Genomic DNA, 17,808 nt, shown 5'->3' with positions numbered 1-17,808 from the left:
TGGTGAATTATCTTTTGTGGATACCTATGACACTACTTGTAGACAAAGTGCATTCTTAACGTTCTCGATATTCGCCTTCCGTGACATTGCTGACATTCTGTACGTTTCCAGGTTTTAGCAGTTTTGGGCTTCTATAGCATGCTGCGATGTCCTGATGTCAGGAAGAAGGTATAATCGGGCAAGAGGGTAGCTGAAGGCAACGAGTGTGAAAGTTAGGTTATAAGACATTATTCGGAGTAGGCTTATGAATACCAAATTCGTATGTATACGAGCACCTTCGCCTTGCTTATATAATCTGGTCTTCTGTTTCTGCGCGCATCCTCTTGTCTTTATCCCTCTGAGTGACACAAGCCTTCGCCGCATTAATTACCTTCTAGACCCCATGGACAAGAGCTCTTGCGGCTCAAATCTCAGTGGCGTCACGATTGGTACAAAGGCAAGGCCGTGACATTTAGCGGAGGCTTGTCACGCTCCAAGTGGAAGCCACGTAATGAGACGGCGAAGCTATTTTTCTGATGACTTGGTCCAATAAAAGGGGCAAGAAAGAGACCAGAGTATTTAATAATCATCTACTATCATATCACTATTATATTGAAGTAGTGAAATAGATTTCGGCTAAAAGAGAAGGTGCTAATATGGAGTCAGTGGCCTGTTTTGCAAACTCAAATCAAATCATGGTCAGGAGCGGCGCTCGATACTCAAGCCAGCAGCTTAGTGGATAATCCTGGATCGACTGTTTTTAGCCGCCCAACTGGGCAACTTTCTTACCATAACATGGTTCAGAGACTTATTTAACACTCCCGTGGCGACATACGAGGTGTCGAAATGAAGCACAGTATGTATGTCTACTCCCCTATAGTCAAAATATCTTGGATAATTCCGGTTTTCATTGCGGTATCATCGCCCTGTCTAGCTTCTTCATCACCAGGCTCTTCATCAGGAGTGAAGCCATGTGAAACAAGCGCCAGTAACAGCTTGGATCGCGGACTCTCCACTGGCATAGGCCATTACATGACGCCACGCACTCCGGCGAGCATAGATTCAGCAACTATGATAAATCAGGTTCAAGAAGCAGAAGCAACCATTGCTTCATTCTCTACATCGGGCACAATAATATCAGACTCTATATCCACCTATGTAGATGAGCTATGGATCAGTGTAATAAGCCATGCTGTAGCGATTGGAACATTGGTACCAACTGCCGAGGCTTCATCGACCGATACATCCAACGGAGAGGTGATAGAGAGCATGGTGCCTACTAATAGCGGTAAAAGCTCATACGCAACCACATCGACTGCTAGAGTAGAGGTTCGAGGATCTAGTAGTTTGGGAACGGGCGGGGTGGACACCCTTACAACTCATAGGATGAGGGTGAATTCAATAATGGAAGAACTTTTCACACGAACAGAAAAGCCAGAGGCTTTTTCGACAACCAAGTCCACTGAATCCAGAGTGATTATTACTTCAACTGTCACCAGTGAGCAGAAAGAAACAGTTACAAGAGCTTTGTCTGGTCAGACGTCTCCGACAAGCTTGATATGCGGAAACCCGACTGACTTGCCAGGCCGCAGCGATGCTGATCCTCAATTTGTAAGAACCTCTTCATTTGACTGGTGTTTTTTGCCAGCAGTTCAAGGGTTCATGCAAGCCGGTGATGAGTGTGTGATAGATGTAAAACGCAGCTCGGATGATGTCCTCTATGAGTACTCTATTTGCTGGGCAGTGGATTGTGTGGGCGAGCCACAAGCCAAGCGGAAACCACTTGGGGAAGACGGGCCGAAATGTGAGGATATCCTCTACGAAGACTGCTGGCAGGCGTGCCGTAATAATGAGGGGATGGGGGGACAAGTTCAAGCTGGCTGCCTTGTCTACAAGGTACGGACAGGTGTTGGAAAAAGCCAGGGATATTCACAAGACGGAAGTCGGCTTTAATCAAACGAACAAGATTGATAGTTGGGCACTTTGATCGCATCTTTACACGGTCGGAGACATGTAGCCGTCCAATCAAGTGTTGCAAGGACCTGTGACGCAGAGACGTGAAGGTGGAGAGCGTGAGGGCGTGACGATACTGGAAAAGGGATTATCACACATGCTTGTTTACCTTTCTAGGAGGAAAGAGCGCGAACTCTATTACTTTTGTACCAGTTCGATAAGGAGCCCGTTTTGTGAAATGTGAGTCTCGACAAAACCATCAATACGCCCCAAGTGCTCGAAATCAACTAAGTAGAGAGTCACCCAACCCTATTGACAGAAATATGTTATTTTACTCTACTCTATTGAAGGCATTAAAAATAGAGTGATGGCTGAGGTGTGGAAAAGCAAGGGCAGTAACCAACTACGCTCTACAAGTCGATGTTATTTAGTGAACCAAACTAATTTCTCTGTCAATCAAAAGGATATTCAAAGGCGCCTTTGATAGCTAACGCAAGCTATGAGATGCTATATGTCACGATACATAAGCTCCTTATCCGCTCGTAATTCATGGACCGCTTTGGAGCCTTCAAGAAATATCGAAAGTCTTTGGCTACCGCCCTCAACGAAAGAAGATCCCATATAGATATGCCCGAGCCAAGATCTCTTTGTTTACTGTGCCAAAGGCCTCGATCCAGCAAGAGTCGCCTACATAATAGCGATTTCCTAGACAGACTGATTTGTTCCAGGTCCAGGACTAGGTGTGCCAGAATTAAGCTTTCACTTCACGACGAATTAAGTAAGCCACTCGTTGTGGATCACGACAGTGCTATGCATTACGGAAGCGAGCCCTACGGAACGAGAGAATTGTCAACGAACATGTTGACTGACTATACAAAGGGCAACATAGCAGAACTTGCGGGGGATTCTGTAGCGCGCGGCCGCTCCTCTTGGGTGGATACAACGGAGGATCGGGCTCCCATCGTGAACTTGGATTCGAAACCACGCAGAAGACATCATGAACATGCCTTAGCTTAACGGTTTTCAACTTGCAACCTACATTTGTGTCCAAGACATAATAACACGAAAATACAAAGCCTTTCTTGGCTGTCGGGAAATCAGTCCGTATGCGTGAAAAATACACGCTAGAGCTAAATTAGATGAGTAACCACGAGTAGTTTGTACAGGCAACATGAAAATAAGTAGACCAAGCGGCGTCGATCAACCAATCATACAAATTATGCGCCATAAGCTACAGGATGAACGATAGTGAAATTCAGTCCCGCTTTTCTGCGTGATGCCATTCATTTGATCAAAAACATGGAATCTCTATTGCTGACCCGAGAATAGCGCCCCCTTCCTCTCCACTTCGGGCACGCTTAAAGCAGGTGTTGAGTGCTACAAAAAGCTTCATCGATAACGGTATAGCGTGAGTGCAGACTGGATGAGTTCACAAGACGTTCACCAACCTTCTCGAGCTAAGGCGCGCAGTTTGTGCTAGCCATTGACTAGCATCAACTCTAAATAACAATTCTATTAGGAACAACCTTTTCTTGGAAGGAGCTTAGCACGCAAATCAAGTACCCGTGACATTTACCATCCACTACTAGACGTCATCGTGGCAATGACTGTGGTTCATAGTAGGCCTGATGTTCACTAGCTTGATCATGTCAGAAGGACATAACGAAAGTAGACTATCAGTAGGAGGCTTGATGAGTAGTAGAAATCCGAGTAGTAATGGCTCCACCATCCTATATCTCGGACAGGACGTGCCTTCTTGTCATCTATCTACAGTGTCCCAAATCGCCCAAAATTCATGCTAGGACATAATGATTCAAAAAGCAAGAAAAATGATTTTAGGAAAAAGTCGCGATGACCGTCGACCGAATTCGTGTCCAGAGATTCGGGTTGCAGCCGTTGTGAGCCCATTGAGTCATAGGCATATGGAGGCCAGGGAAGAGTTATGCTATATTCGACCCGACTATCTTCAACCCGGGCATGCATCACTTTCAGACAGTGATCTTAAACACAATAGCATGATCCCTCTCCCGCTGTCCATTTCAAAGCTGCGACGTGGGAAACAGATCACAGAGCTGACGAATGGCCAACTCACTGCAGGCCGTCGAAGCAAAATACTAAGCGGCATCACCCACGAGATACGCGACAATGACTCTCCCCAAACTCTGGATACATCGCATGTAACCCTATCGCCACAACCTCCAGATGAGGAAAACATTGAGAGGAGAAAGGATGCTGAGTACTTCGCCGAGAAGATTGCACAGTTCTATGGCTTCGATGTTGTTTACGTCGCTAGCATAGACTCTACTTTACTAGAGCAAGCCCGACCTAACACTTTTGCAACGGTACTTGTGGCTTATACTGTCCCAGGAGTGAGTTTGCCGCGGCTGGTACCAACAGCGCTGTACCGGATGCCTGTTGAGGAGGATGGGTGGATTCACGATTTCGAAGCGTTACCATCCGACTTCCAAAGCGGATATAGGCGCCTTTTCGATGGAAAATCGGTTAAATATGTTTTCATGTGTTTTGCCAGGCCCAGAGCTCGATATACCGCATCAACTGAGTAAATTCGTTAGAGCCTGTGGATCCCATTAGCGTCAGCCTAGCCCAAATAGGAAGGTCATTACATGCGGCTCTTCCCCGCACATATCAGACGATCAGGCCGAAAATACTCAGACCTGGCATCTAATTAATCGCACACCACAATTTACATCGCAATTGAAGCTATCACCACATTTATTATATATCAAAATGTCCCCTGGAGCGAGATCTATCACTCCCCAAAGTTCTGGGGCCGGCCGACCGCCTAAACCCAAGAAACGTGGGCAGAAGGCAAAGCCAATCCAGGATCGGGTATATAAGGTTGCAAAGCCGGTTTTTCGGAAGGAAGAGAGGCATTCGAAGGAAAGGCGGCTCGAGGTAGTGGTGTTCCTATATCATCATCGGGTTTTCGATCCTGACCACCCAAAATCGATCAATGGATATAGAAGACCGTTACAAAGCGAGGCTGCTGCTTACTTTCAAGTTAAGCAGACCACGATAAGCTCTTGGTGGAGAGAAGATATGCAGAACATAGAGAAAGAAAAACGAAGCTATTCCGTCCGGTGGCCTGATCTCGAGAAGCAATTGTTTGAAGAGTTTATCCAGCTGCGATTTCAACAGCGCGCTGTATCAACAGCATGGTTCCGAAAACGGGCAAAAGACATATTCAGATCATCAGTATCGTCAGAGGAACAAGCTGTATTATTTACATTTTCTAATGGCTGGTGGGCAGGCTTCAGGAAGCGATACAATATCGTCAAGCGTAGGGTTACAAAACGGGCTACTCAACAACCTGAAGCTTATCGCGAGATTTGTGGATCTTTCTGTAAGTTCATTAAGCGCGTACAACACGATCAACAATTATCGCCATTAAAACAGCAGTTATCGCCCAAAATGGATATTGAAAACATCCTTAATACGCCCCGAAGACGCTTTAAACAACGGTATACTTTAAATGTTGATGAGACGCCTATAACGTTCGAAATTGACTCCGGAGATACCTGGGCTTTACAGGGCTCCAAAACTATCTCGGTGAAGACTATCAGAAGTGGGTGGGAAAAGCGGCAGGCAACAGCGATTTTATATATCTTCGGTGACGGCGTTTGCCGGCTTGAACCTACGATCATATTTAAAGGTTCCCCAGGCGACAATTCCAGGATATTTCAAGATGAGGGTAATCAGTACGCTCCAGGGATCAAGGTGATATACAATGATCATGCATATAATAACGAAGACCTGATGGAAAGCTGGTTAAAAGATGATATCCCGACCGTCAAATCAGCAACTGAGGACTTCCTTTTGGTGATGGATGCCGCCACTTTCCATCTTACGGATCGGGTCAAGGAGGAAGTCAGGAGACAGCTTGTGACTCCAGCTCTTATCCCGGCCGGCTGTACGAGCCTATTACAGCCGTTAGATACGACAATAAACAGGGTATTTAAACAATTCTATCGTGAGGAAATGGATATATACGAGCTAGAAGAAGAACGGAAAGGAAAAACTCAGTGGACCGTCAGCGAAAGAAGGATCATGACAACGTGGATTGTCTACAGAGCTTGGGAGAGGATAAAAAAAGAACAAGACATGATCAGAGACTCGTTCCTTCGATCAGGAATAACTACAAGACCAGACGGAAGTCAAGATCATCTTATTTCCATCAAAGGAATTGAAAATATCGACTTTTCAGGCTGGGAGAATGCTGGGGATATATCTATTAAGTCGGAAGAGCTTGTGGACCGGCTGTGTGACGAAGAGGAGCTTTCCTTCGGTCCTGACGAGGAATACGACCAAGATACCCTCATATTGGCACTGAGACGACTGAAAGTCGCCCAATTACGGCAATTGGCATCTTCAAACGGGCTGTCAACGAAGGGGAAGAAGTCTGACCTTATTGAACTGCTCAGAAGTCATTTAACTACTGTAGAAACAACTGAGGACTCAATTACAGTCCAAATTGACAGTCCTAGAGTTATATTTAGGGCAGAAGATAGTCATACTTGGTCCTGACCGTCAAATTGATCGTCAACCCAGAAAAAAGCCTCCCCTTCCTGCCACTCGCGATAACGGCCGAGTCTTTGGTCGAATTTCTTCCACCTTTTCCCTCTACGTTCAGGCTTACAAAAACACCATTTTCCCTTCTTTAGGACATCATCAACTAATTGACGACTTCTTATTCTAACCCAGCCGTAGTGAGTATCATTTTTCGTCAGGGAAATCCCTTCTTCTTGACCAGGCGAAGAGGGGAGTCGATAAACGAGGCGGTAGGTCTGTCCGATCGCGAAGCATTCGTCGTCATCGAAATCTTCGGTTACGTCTGTATATTGCGTCAAAGTTGTCAAAAAATGTCGTTCTTTCGCACACACATACAGACGATATCAATAAATGCATTCCCTAAATTAGAAGTCATAGCGACCGTAAGAAGTCGAGATATCAGCGAGGTACCAAGGAAATCCAAAGGAGGGGAAGGACAGTGGAGGTTGGGTTCGCAAATTGGTGGTAACCACATATAGTTAGAAACTGCGGGCCCATGCATTAGCTTGACCCCACAGGCTCTAACGAATTTACTCAGTTGATGCGGGTAGTGACCGCGAGTCTATAACGCTATTTGAGGATGCTGAGTGGCTAGCACAAGCAGTCATATCACGGCCATTTTGGATATGACGTAATGATTCCTATCAGTCTTTTGAGCATTGTTGAAGAGCCTGGGCCAGTTGAGGTTTATATTTAATATTTATTCAGCCTTATAGATCCTTTTTGTTCCTGATTACCTATGCGATTGGTTCATGCATGGTAGGCTGCTTTATGTCATGCCTCGGTAGCCGAATTACGTGTTAGGCTGACGAATGTTATGCACTTATCAGACAAGTATAATGCTACAGGGTAGCTACATATTTATCAAGGCCGAAGCTAAATAAATCAAGGGCTACTAGATCATGTCCTGGCAGTCAAATCAAGAGCCGGGTTTTTAGTCATCCCAGCTCTAGCGTGATTGAATTATGAAAGGCCTTACCGCGCCGGCTTGATGCCTCATTTGCATCCCGAAGATTCCGGACCTCAATATTCTCATGGATTATTTCCAATTGCAATAGATGCCAAGGCTCCTAATATTGACTCTAGAGAGCTACTATAATGGCTCCTAATTCATCTACTAACGTCTTTAGACTAAGATTAAGTCTCAAGGACTATCTTGGGGGTCTTTGAAGCCCATGGTGTTGATGGTTTGGTGGCCTCGCTAGGTGGTGTTGGAGCCCGTAACTGCACATCAAGGTTTAAGACTACATTTTCCGGGTTGCAAGGGGCATGACCAGCTCCTCTAGAACCTCCTCGTATGTTGATTTCTGTAAAGGTGACCTTAAATGTCGTATATAAGGCTAGAAAGATCTCAGCATTGGAAATATGGGTTATAGACCATCTGATCAGATGTTCTATTTCTCGACCATCAGCCTGTTAAAGTGGCCCAAAGCACACAACATCCCAAGTTCGAAGTAGGTTATATGCGTGAGTGGGCATACAGAGGGTGATAATCTTGTTCTCCTTGTAATATCTCTCGAAATCAGCAGAGTAGTGGCCTTAGTGACCATCAGATGAACGGTTAAATATAAGAGGGAAAAGGGCGGCGCCCGCTTATTAAACACGTTGTACTATATTACGTTTAATGTTTCTTTCCATTATTTCTTTATTATATCCCTTAATTATACTACTCTTAGGAGACATCAAAATTCACACCTACTGCCCGTTTCCTAACCGATTAGAAGCTGAAATATAAGCCTTAAGATAAGGCAGCCACGTACAGGAGCAATCTCAAGTAGTGCAAGTACATTGAAAGGCTGGGCATTCACTAATGTAGTTTATTCGTTCACAGAGTCTGTGGGCTTCCGCTTTAATGCGAGGTGTTATGTTAGTAATGTTTTGTGGTATAAGAGTGATGTGAAAAGAAGAAAATGGAAGAGACCAATGCTGCAGTAAAGTCGTCTAACCCGTGTGGGTCTATGGCCCAGCTCTGTCGGAACGGGACAGCGTAATCTGGCGTTTTAGGGAGAATATTGTGGACATAGTGTGTAGCAGTATCTGAGTTCTATAACTAGAGATTCCATCCATCATCTTTTATATTTTATTGCATCGCTTGTTCCTAATTTTGATCATGATACAGATAAACTCTGTCAACAGTGAAGTGTTGGTCTCTTGGCCTGGCTTTATTACAGAGCTAGCACTGTTGGTTTTTGCCATCGCTGTGCATCGCCGTTATTTCTCCAACTTGTCAGACATTCCAGGGCCTTTCTGGGCATCTGTCACTCGGCTCTGGCACGTATGGATTATCCTTGAAGGTAAACAAAATGTGAGGCTCAAGGCCCTTCACAGAAAACATGGGCAATTCGTTCGCATTGCCCCTAACGAGGTCAGCGTTTGTCACCCAGATGGGTCCACACTACTGCTTCGTGCCAATTTACATAAGGTCAGTTCTGATCGTGCGATATAGTCTTGGTGCAAAATCCCTAACGATCTACATAGGGTGACTGGTATAGCGTCACGGCAGTACCCGATTATCGATTTCAAAACCCCATGTCAACTACAAATCCCAAGATCAAGAAAGCTCTTTCGAAGCACTTCACAGCAGGCTATGCTTTGTCCCAAGTCCTCAAACGAGAACCAGATGTCGATGAGAATATTGAGCATTTACTTCGCTGGGTAGAAAAGTACGCCGAAGACCGGATGCCGATGGATCTGGACAGATTTATAACATATACGACGTTTGATAACATAGGCTCCGCCTTGTTCTCTGAGCCGTTTGGATTCATTAGGGCTGTATGTCACGTTCCTTTGCTTGCTTAATCTCTTTCGCCTTGCCTTAAGAAGTTCGAAACATTGTTCACATGCCATAGTGATGCTAACTTCTACAGGGTCGCGACATCGACGGCACATTAAGGAACAACGTGGCATTGAGTAGATTTGCAGCGGTAGCGGGCTTTTTCATAGGCCCTTTGCGTATCCTTATCAATCCTCTTAACAGTTGGTTGCTGCTTCTACCTATGGGGCACCTCTACAGAACAACGTCAGTCGCCATCAAGAAGCGTCTGAACAACCCCGAAGCACATAATGACATGGTCGCACATTGGTTGGGCGCTCACCAGAAGTCTGGCGGACTCAGCCTTCGGAAAATCGAAGCACAGGCCAACGTCAACGTGGGAGCAGGGGCAGAACCTGTTTCATGTGTGTACCACCTATAGTCAAACAGTACCGTTTCTCAGCCTTGCCATTTACTGATTCAAGCCAACAGCTGCAATACAGAGTCTTTTGTATCACCTAATTCAGCATCCCGAAGACTGGCTTAGGGTTCGTAACGAGATTCACGCCGCGAAAGCTGAAGGCTCGTGCCATGGTCGCGTCGTTTCGTTTCATGATGCCGACAATTTAACATACTTACGGGCCTGCATCAAGGAGGCATTGCGTGTGTTCAGCCCCACGACCATGGGACTGCCTCGCGTAGTAGCAAAAGGAGGAATCAACATCGCAGGTCGACATTTTAAGCACGGCACAATCCTAAGCGTATCTTCAAAGTGAGTGCATGGAACAATGCGTTCCTCCTCTGGATATGCTGACTACTCCTAGTGTGGTGCACTCATCAAAAGATATTTGGGGAGATGATGCCGATCAATGGAATCCAGAACGTTGGCTGTCGGGAGACACGAAGAAGTTGGACAGGAACTGGATAGTGGTAAGCCCTTGAAATGTCTGGTTTTGAGAAATGGCTAAATGAGACAGTTTTCCGCTGGATATATGACATGCCCTGGCCGTCATTTTGCCTGGATGCAAATCTGCAAAATGGCGGCTACGCTGTTGCGTAACTATAATATTACAGTCCCGTGCAAAAGTTCCGACACATCCGAGGTCCGGACCCCGCTTTCAATTAAACATCAACATCAACACCACAACTTCATCGCGTTATTTCTATAGGAAAAGATGCCTCGAATACGGCAAAAAACACATCATTCTCCTTGCAAAAGAACGAGGTTTGTGACGATGTACGAATCAGGTGTTCGCGTGCAGGATATCGCAGACAGTGAGGGGCTAAGTCGGCACGCGATCTATGGAGTCATTCGACGGTACCGTCACCAACAATCAGCAAAAGATTTACCTCGCTCTGGAAGGCCATCACGACTATCAGATATAGATAAAAATCATATCAAAATACTCATTGGAAGAAACGCTTTTATCTCATACCAAGAAATAATTGATTGCACCTGTTTGAACTGCAAAAGAAGCACAATTCGTCGCTGGCTTATCAATCAGAAGATACAACACAAGCTTGCACTTCGACGCCCGTTTCTCAGCGAAGAAAGTGCTCAATTGAGAAAAGCTTTCTGTGAAAAATATCGTCATGAAGATGAGTCTTTTTGGTATAGCTGGTGGTTTTCTGATGAGGTCTCTATCGACCGTACAGACGGTGACTATACCAAGTGGTCATTTTACTCTGCTGTAAGTCTAGCCCCTTCTATTTCAGAAGCTTCTTTTGACAACACCACAGGGTGAGAGACTCCATCAAGATAAGGTGCAGCCCTGTAGACGGCCTGCCAGACATTCTCAGATGTTCTTTGGTGCAATTCACTATGATAAGCCGTCTAGGATCGTCCCTCTTGCCGGCGATCCTGAGTCTGAGAGGGGAGGCGTAACAGGAAGGATTATTCTATCCTGTTTACAGTCTTATCTTCCCGGACTGGTCGAGGAAGGAGAGACTTTTCAGCACGACAACGCCCGTACATATAAATGCCGGAAAGTTCAGAATTGGCTGCTGCCCTGGGCAAGAAGAACAGGAGTCTTTCTTGCTGACTGGCCGCCATACAGCCCTGATCTCAACCCCATTGAAAATCTATGGAAAGTCCTGAAGAAGAGGATATGCGATAGATATCCTGAAATTGCTGCTTATCCAAAGTCTGCAGCAGCTTTGGCCCGGCTGATTGAAGCTGCAGAGGAGCTTTGGTCGGAGGTCGAAGATGAAGTGGTCAAAAACGTGATAAAATCGATGCCCGACCGGTTGAACGCCTGTTACAACGCAAATGGCTATTATACCAAGTATTAAACTATATTTCTGGAATCTCCTTTTAAGTCTCTACAGATTGATATATATATTATCTAAATTGAAGAATTATTGCCCATGCAATTGCAATCCGAAATGGCAGTATGAGATCGAGGTAGTTGGGGTGGATCCGGAATGTGTCGGAACTTTTGCACGCCCACTGTAGCCAAGTCGACCCCAAGAACCAGTGGCGATACCAAGCGAATTTCACGGCTCTGACTTACTCGTGGCCCGTCTGGGTTGAGAAACGGGAGCACGAAGTGGGGGTGCATCCTGACATTTAGACTCTCCCTGCACATAGAGATCAGTTCTAGGCAGTATTCTTAACATTTCCATAACGTAGGATAGGCGAGCTAGATAAGGGAATAAAGAAATACAATACAACATGAGTTTATTTTAGCTAGCCTGGTATTACAGTACTAAGCACCTGCACCTTCTAGTCCAAAAAAAAAAAACATGCTCTTTGTAAAGTCTAGGGTGGGTACATGGCAATTTCTGGCTGAGCGAATGAAGTACTTAGAAATACCGATGCTGCCTGGAGTTCTGGGTCGCGAATCTTGGAAGTGGGGACAGACCCACAGTACGAATCATAAGTACTGTCGCTTGCATCAATCAGGTAAGTACATCGAGATGAACGCTTTATGTTTAGGGAAGAGTGAAAATAGTGTGGAAATTTCCTTAAGCTAGATATGTGCGGCTTTGTTTATCTCCTAAGAGCTCAAGGGGCTCCAACCAGGTCACTATGAGGGGTCGTAGCCAATTAAAATTCACTGAATAGAAGGTACCTCGTATGCCACCTAAATTATGCGGTGGTAGAAGTACCAACAGGTCTCATTATTACAAATCGGTACATCACATATCTTACACCCGTACCTAGTCTGCCGGCTGTGATGCCTTCCTCTTGCATTACCGCTGATTTCAGCGAAAGCATGCCTATTTGGGCCTTTTGACCTTATCTGCCCTTGCCGAAAACCCTGACAAGCTAGGCACCTTGAATAACGGCCACGATAGACATGGTTGATGTTCCTGTCTATGTGTTTTTGCCGTGTTTCTTGATCATTGATGTCCTCTTCAGCCCCTGACCGATAGGGCTTTCTTGCTTGACTTTCTTGATGATATGTGTTGAATAGGGCGTTTGAAATACACTTCCGCCAATCCTCCTGTGACTTATATCTCTCCCAATTTGGCTGGGGACCATGTAGTTGAAGGATATAGCTATTAGTAAGTGCAACATCAAGAAGGAAGGTCCAGGTCAGAGCCTGCCAAGCCCCCCGGCGAAGGGGGTGATCATAGCTTGTGTATGACCTCAATTGGTCACCTCGGTCTATATGGTTCATTTCATCGTTATAAGCGGCAGCTGCGGTCGGTATTGGAACGACTTTAGCGGTCTCGTCACCAAAAAACTGCTGTATTGGCCGGGCCCGTGGGTGCTCTACGGACGGCTTCTTCCTCTTCTTCTCAGTACGCTCATCGCCTCGGAAGACAGTCGTAATAAAGAGCACAAGGCTGTTATCCTTCCAAGCTATTTGATTGACCTAGGAAGGAGAGGAGAAAACAGATTAATAAAGGAAATATATAGAAAAGTGTCATAGCTTCTCACCTTGTTATCCCTCGTCGGGATAGCCCTGACTTCATTGAAGGCATAGTCACAACGACCTAATTTATCAAGTGCCTTATCCCTCTTTAGGTCCTTATGTATGCCACAGTTAGGGCGGGCTGTGCCTGTGGCCCCGTAGCCGTGATCACGAAGCTTGCGGAAAAGAGGTGGTGTTGAGAAGAGGTTATCCACAAAGACGTGATATGTCTGCTTTGGCAGCATATCACATAGGGAAATAACGACGCCCTGCGTATTACCTAGTTGTGTGAGAGCAGCTGCCTCTTTGCTAGCTGCCTCTCTCTCTTGTGTGCTAGGGCGACCTCTCTTTCGCCTTGGCCCCCTGCTTAGGGCATGATAATTTGAGCCTTTAAAATGCCAAAGCCACCGAATAAAGAAGCCTTCTTGGGCGATGACCCAGATCTTAAAGCCTAGCGGGGTTGGCTTTCCTTTTACAACGGTTGTTGCTGTTGATCTGCCTGTATAGCGGACCATACACTCATCTACAGCGAGATGAGAGCCTGGTTGAAAGAGTGCAGCTGACACTCTCTGTATGTGGTTAGACCACTCTTCAGCAGCTTGGAATACCTTCGGCAGGGAGGCATTCTTATCGATCTTAGTGTGGTCAAAGGGACGAAGGTAGCGATGGATTAACTGAAACCTCTAATAGGGCATGAACTTAATAACTGAGTGTAGAGGGGCTTGTTCTCCTAGCCGGGGGGCCTTCTAATGGCTTCTAAGCTTCCTTTCCTTATGAATTCCTATATAAATCAGCATACCAAGCCATATATAGATCTGTGCAGTGGAGACCCCTTCCCATGCTAGGAGCTGTAACCGTTCGTAAAGTGGGTTATTCCAGCTATCAACCACGCTATTTTCAAGTAGGTAATAAACCCAGCTATTAGTGTATTCAATCCATCGCCAAAGCAATGATTTAGGCACAAAAAGCTGGAAAAGATCAAGTGGTGTATTGGGTAAATAACTAATGTGATAATTGCGAGGTTGCACGATGAAAGGGCTGAAATTGAAGCCGCGAGATTTATCGGCCGGAAAATCATTAGCTCCGACCGGCTCCTTGCAGCCCATGCGGAGCCCTTTGTGTTGCTTATGGAAGCTCTTGTCATCATAGGAATCAACCTCTTGTATTTGATCGGGATCTGAAGATATATTCATTGTTTGAATTGCCATAGGTTGTATAGTAATTTAGCTGTGAAAGGTTGGAAATTGAAGCTTTTGGTACCCCGCTCGTACTGCTGTGATGACAGGGATAAGGTGGGGCGGGGTACGGATTGGAGCCCCTTGAGCTCTTAGGAGATAAACGAGAGTTATTTTTGGAGAGGAAGGTGCATTGCTCAATACTGTACATGTGTTGATTAATGCCATACAGCATTCTTCTCGTTGTACGGTGTCCTTGTCAACTCGAGCTTGATCCACAGCGTTGCCACCCTTTCAACACCTCATTCTTGATTTCCGGGAAAGCGGCTGCAAATCGCGCACGGGCCGCTCGCATGAATGACCTCCAATTCGCTTTGCACTCATCACACAGACGGACGCCCCCAAACCGCCGAATGTCTGAGCTGCTAGAAACTGCATTGGAGCAATACGAACAATGCTTTCTAGCGCTACTTTCCAAAAGGCCACAGAACCCAGGAAGCAGTAGCTTGTCGAACTTGGTGATGGTATCCATGTAGTGTCCATCTTTGTCGGGTTTCACAATATCGCTGTCGACCTTATGCCAGAGCTTGAAGTTGGCGCGCGTCAATTCCACCACCTGATCCGTCTCAGGCCTTCCGATCATCAGACCGTCTTCGACAAATCGATACCTTCTTGTCATCATATGGATGGGGCCTCCGAACGGTCTGATGAAATTAAGGACGCAACGTTTTGCAGGATCATGCGCCCATTTAACATCTAGCGCCCAGAGAATTTCTCGGTAATCTCTGTAATTCTCAACTCGCATCTCGCTACCAACGTACCCGAAAGTACTGTTGGTCTCGCCCTCGGCGCGATGTTTATAGAAAGCAACGGCGTCATAAAGCGTATCGCTCAGCTCCGCAACAAGTTGCAACTGTTCCTCGCGAAAAGGGATCTCACTAAAGTCGTTACATGCCAGAGCGCTGGCAATCGTATACCGCGCTAGGGCGTCACAATCGCGGAGCCGGAACCACCACTGTGGAGACTTTGCAAGAGCGTTCAGATAGCGACCGAACAGCTCAGAGTCCCGCTGCTTCCTGGATTTCTCTGCTGACATGAGCAAAAAAGTCCTGAACTCGCGTGACATATCCTCTCGCATCGAAGTTCCTCCGAAGAGAGTACTGAGAAGCTCATCTAAGTCATAACCGATAATGTTTTTACTGTTGATCTCCGGAATTAAGTCGCCGCGAAATTCGGCCACGATAGCAATGATGATAGTCCGGTTGAACGCCAAGTATCTCTCCCAGCTAGTCCAGTTGGGTATAACGCATCTGGAATACCCCCAGGCGCAAGCAAGAGTCTCAGCGATAGTTTCGCTGGAGAGGTTAAATGGTTGTAACCCGTCTCTCAACTCTTGTGGAAAGTACCACTTCTCGTTAGAAACATTGACAGCCGTCTGATGCTCGATTTTGTTACTCATGGTGTTGTATAAACAAGGTTAATGTAAATTAGAACGACTTGTGCAATTTGCAACGAAGAAAAGAATTTAGATGATCAGAATGTTCGTATCTCCCACTTACTTATACTCTATGCCAAGTCTAAGCCGAGATGTAGCTCCAGGGCAAATATGGCCCTCTTGTGTGGAGTCCAGGAAGGGCGTTATACCTAACCGACGCAACTGGACGCTGCATGTACCATATCAGATCGAGAAATTAATTAGTGCCTGTGGGTCGAAGCTAATAAGGCCACTGGCGAGATGTCAGACCTATATTTGCATTCCAGCCAAGTGGCCTTTTGCAAAGCAGCCAATATGACCCACAAGCGCTAGTCAATCGCCTGGCTTAATATGGTAATGTGAAACGTATTTCATACTAGATGAAAGCACGCATGAAGGCCTTCAGAATCATACGCAATTTTAGCTGGTTGATGATCTTTGGTCGACTCCAACGATTGCAGCAATCGTGAATTTCCCATATTAAACATGATCCGTTATACCCTCGGTACTAGCTGCACCCCTTGAGAGGTCTGTTCAGAGGAGGCTTCATGTGCTCCTGGCTGTCAATATGTCACATCTCGGGACCGTTATTTCTTATTGAAGGCTCTTGCTTAGTAATCATGTGCTGCTGGAGTAGCGGAATGAGAAGAGAGCTGTCTTAAACACATCCATAATTTCTATCCAATGTCTAAGGGTCCCGTAGAGCGTGAAATGTTGGGTGGAAGCAGGCAGGATTAGGCGACTGTTAGGAGATAAAAGAGGCTGGTGGGTGCGCTCTGAGTCATAGGTACTTGCTGTGCTGAGAATATTTCTGTACCTGGCTGATAATGCTGATTGTATGGCTGCCTACCATGGAGCATTAAACTAGAAATCTGAAGATGTACGTTGTACGCCAATTTGTACGCCAAAGTCACTCTCACACGCGTGCCGAGAGTGTACCGTGAAGTGGATAAGCCAGATGTCGCCATAAACGTATCTGACTTGTCACCTCTCTCACTGGATCTTTGGTCACACAACATGGACATCCTAGTTTTGTAATCTCGCTACTAAATGACACATAAACGTGATGCGTTTTCTCTTTGATATAAACATGTAGACAAGCGAGACTGGATCGATTTCACCATGAGAATTCTACTTTTGGATAAGAGCATCAACTTATAGGGAAAAGGAGCGCCTAGTAATCATGTCTCTAACTATAAAGATTCGACAACCTAGTCCAAAGCTTGTAGTTGGCAACCGACGATGGAAGTACAGCAAGCAATACGTGATCTCATTGAACATGTCCAGCTACTGCAGCGAAAGGCGAGGCCGATGGAGCGTCAGATTCTCCGAAACACTACGGAACTACTGGAGTTGTGCGCAGCAGTCCAGCCTCAGGCTTGCGTTATAGAATTACTCCGAGTCGAAATTGGCCAGCAGAGGTGCTGGGTCATGGACTACCTAAAGCAACAGGGAGCCTGCCAAGAAGTCACTTTCCTTTTTGATGGACTCACAAAAACTTCAGAAGATGACGAAACACTCCTCCTGAGATACTGCCAAGAGACCTTAGAGGGGGCCAGGGCTATAGCGCTCGGATTAGGTATTGCCCTATCACCCCAAGCGTGGAAAATCAGGCACCGTAAGAAGCCTGTTGCATGTTCAAATGGACGGAGCCATACCAAGGGCAAGGATATCAATTCTGCTCCAGTAGCAGCAATGCTCCCGATAGACCATTCTCCAGGAGATTCCACAGTTCTCGAAAGGCTCTACAACCAATCCTGGTATTACTAGTATGTTTGACTCTGTGGTTCTCAAGCTTATCTGTACTAGATGAGCCCGTAATGCTGCAAGAAAAGGTCATTGATACGTGGTTAGAACTATGCGACGCACCCTTGAACTAAGAAATGCCCCCACTCACGGGATACTATCTGTTACCGAGAGCTGTCCAGAGTACATGGTCCACGGTTGACTTGGCACTGTAACCACAACTTTGGAATTGCTCATAATTCTCTCAATTATCAATCTTTGAACTTTTTAACACATTGAGTCATCTCTTTGGAAAAG

General features: G+C 45.9%; 5 protein-coding genes across 5 annotated transcripts; 4 read left to right on the top strand and 1 right to left on the bottom strand.

Annotated features, from left to right (window-relative positions):
- Positions 1 to 138: 138 nt before the first annotated feature.
- On the top strand, positions 139 to 1,966 carry BKA55DRAFT_595241 (uncharacterized protein; the record flags this gene model as incomplete). The annotated part of the gene is made up of 4 exons (XM_046195771.1): positions 139 to 168; positions 378 to 444; positions 860 to 1,590; positions 1,724 to 1,966. The coding sequence occupies 4 exons, from the start codon at positions 139 to 141 to the stop codon at positions 1,964 to 1,966; spliced, it is 1,071 nt and encodes a 356-aa protein (XP_046048268.1).
- Positions 1,967 to 3,544: 1,578 nt separating this feature from the next.
- BKA55DRAFT_739606 (uncharacterized protein) lies at positions 3,545 to 4,496 on the top strand (the record flags this gene model as incomplete). Its single annotated transcript, XM_046201425.1, has 1 exon — positions 3,545 to 4,496. The coding sequence occupies exon 1, from the start codon at positions 3,741 to 3,743 to the stop codon at positions 4,494 to 4,496; it is 756 nt and encodes a 251-aa protein (XP_046048267.1). The 5' UTR covers positions 3,545 to 3,740.
- A 3,915-nt stretch (positions 4,497 to 8,411) lies between these two features.
- Positions 8,412 to 10,029, top strand: BKA55DRAFT_703770 (cytochrome P450; the record flags this gene model as incomplete). The annotated part of the gene is made up of 6 exons (XM_046200626.1): positions 8,412 to 8,455; positions 8,506 to 8,524; positions 8,621 to 8,923; positions 9,052 to 9,273; positions 9,369 to 9,678; positions 9,746 to 10,029. 6 exons carry the CDS (start codon positions 8,412 to 8,414, stop codon positions 10,027 to 10,029), a joined length of 1,182 nt encoding a protein of 393 aa, XP_046048266.1.
- Positions 10,030 to 14,550: 4,521 nt separating this feature from the next.
- On the bottom strand, positions 14,551 to 15,750 carry BKA55DRAFT_515448 (uncharacterized protein; the record flags this gene model as incomplete). The annotated part of the gene is made up of 1 exon (XM_046188016.1): positions 14,551 to 15,750. The coding sequence occupies one exon, from the start codon at positions 15,748 to 15,750 to the stop codon at positions 14,551 to 14,553; it is 1,200 nt and encodes a 399-aa protein (XP_046048265.1).
- A 1,257-nt stretch (positions 15,751 to 17,007) lies between these two features.
- On the top strand, positions 17,008 to 17,535 carry BKA55DRAFT_514449 (uncharacterized protein; the record flags this gene model as incomplete). The annotated part of the gene is made up of 1 exon (XM_046187967.1): positions 17,008 to 17,535. One exon carries the CDS (start codon positions 17,008 to 17,010, stop codon positions 17,533 to 17,535), a length of 528 nt encoding a protein of 175 aa, XP_046048264.1.
- Positions 17,536 to 17,808: the final 273 nt, after the last annotated feature.

Source organism: Fusarium redolens (genome assembly GCF_020744475.1).
Source record: "Fusarium redolens strain MPI-CAGE-AT-0023 chromosome Unknown BKA55scaffold_10, whole genome shotgun sequence".
NCBI classification, from domain to species: domain Eukaryota; kingdom Fungi; phylum Ascomycota; class Sordariomycetes; order Hypocreales; family Nectriaceae; genus Fusarium; species Fusarium redolens.
Note: the sequence above shows the minus strand (reverse complement) of the source record. Positions and strands in the feature narration are given on the sequence as shown.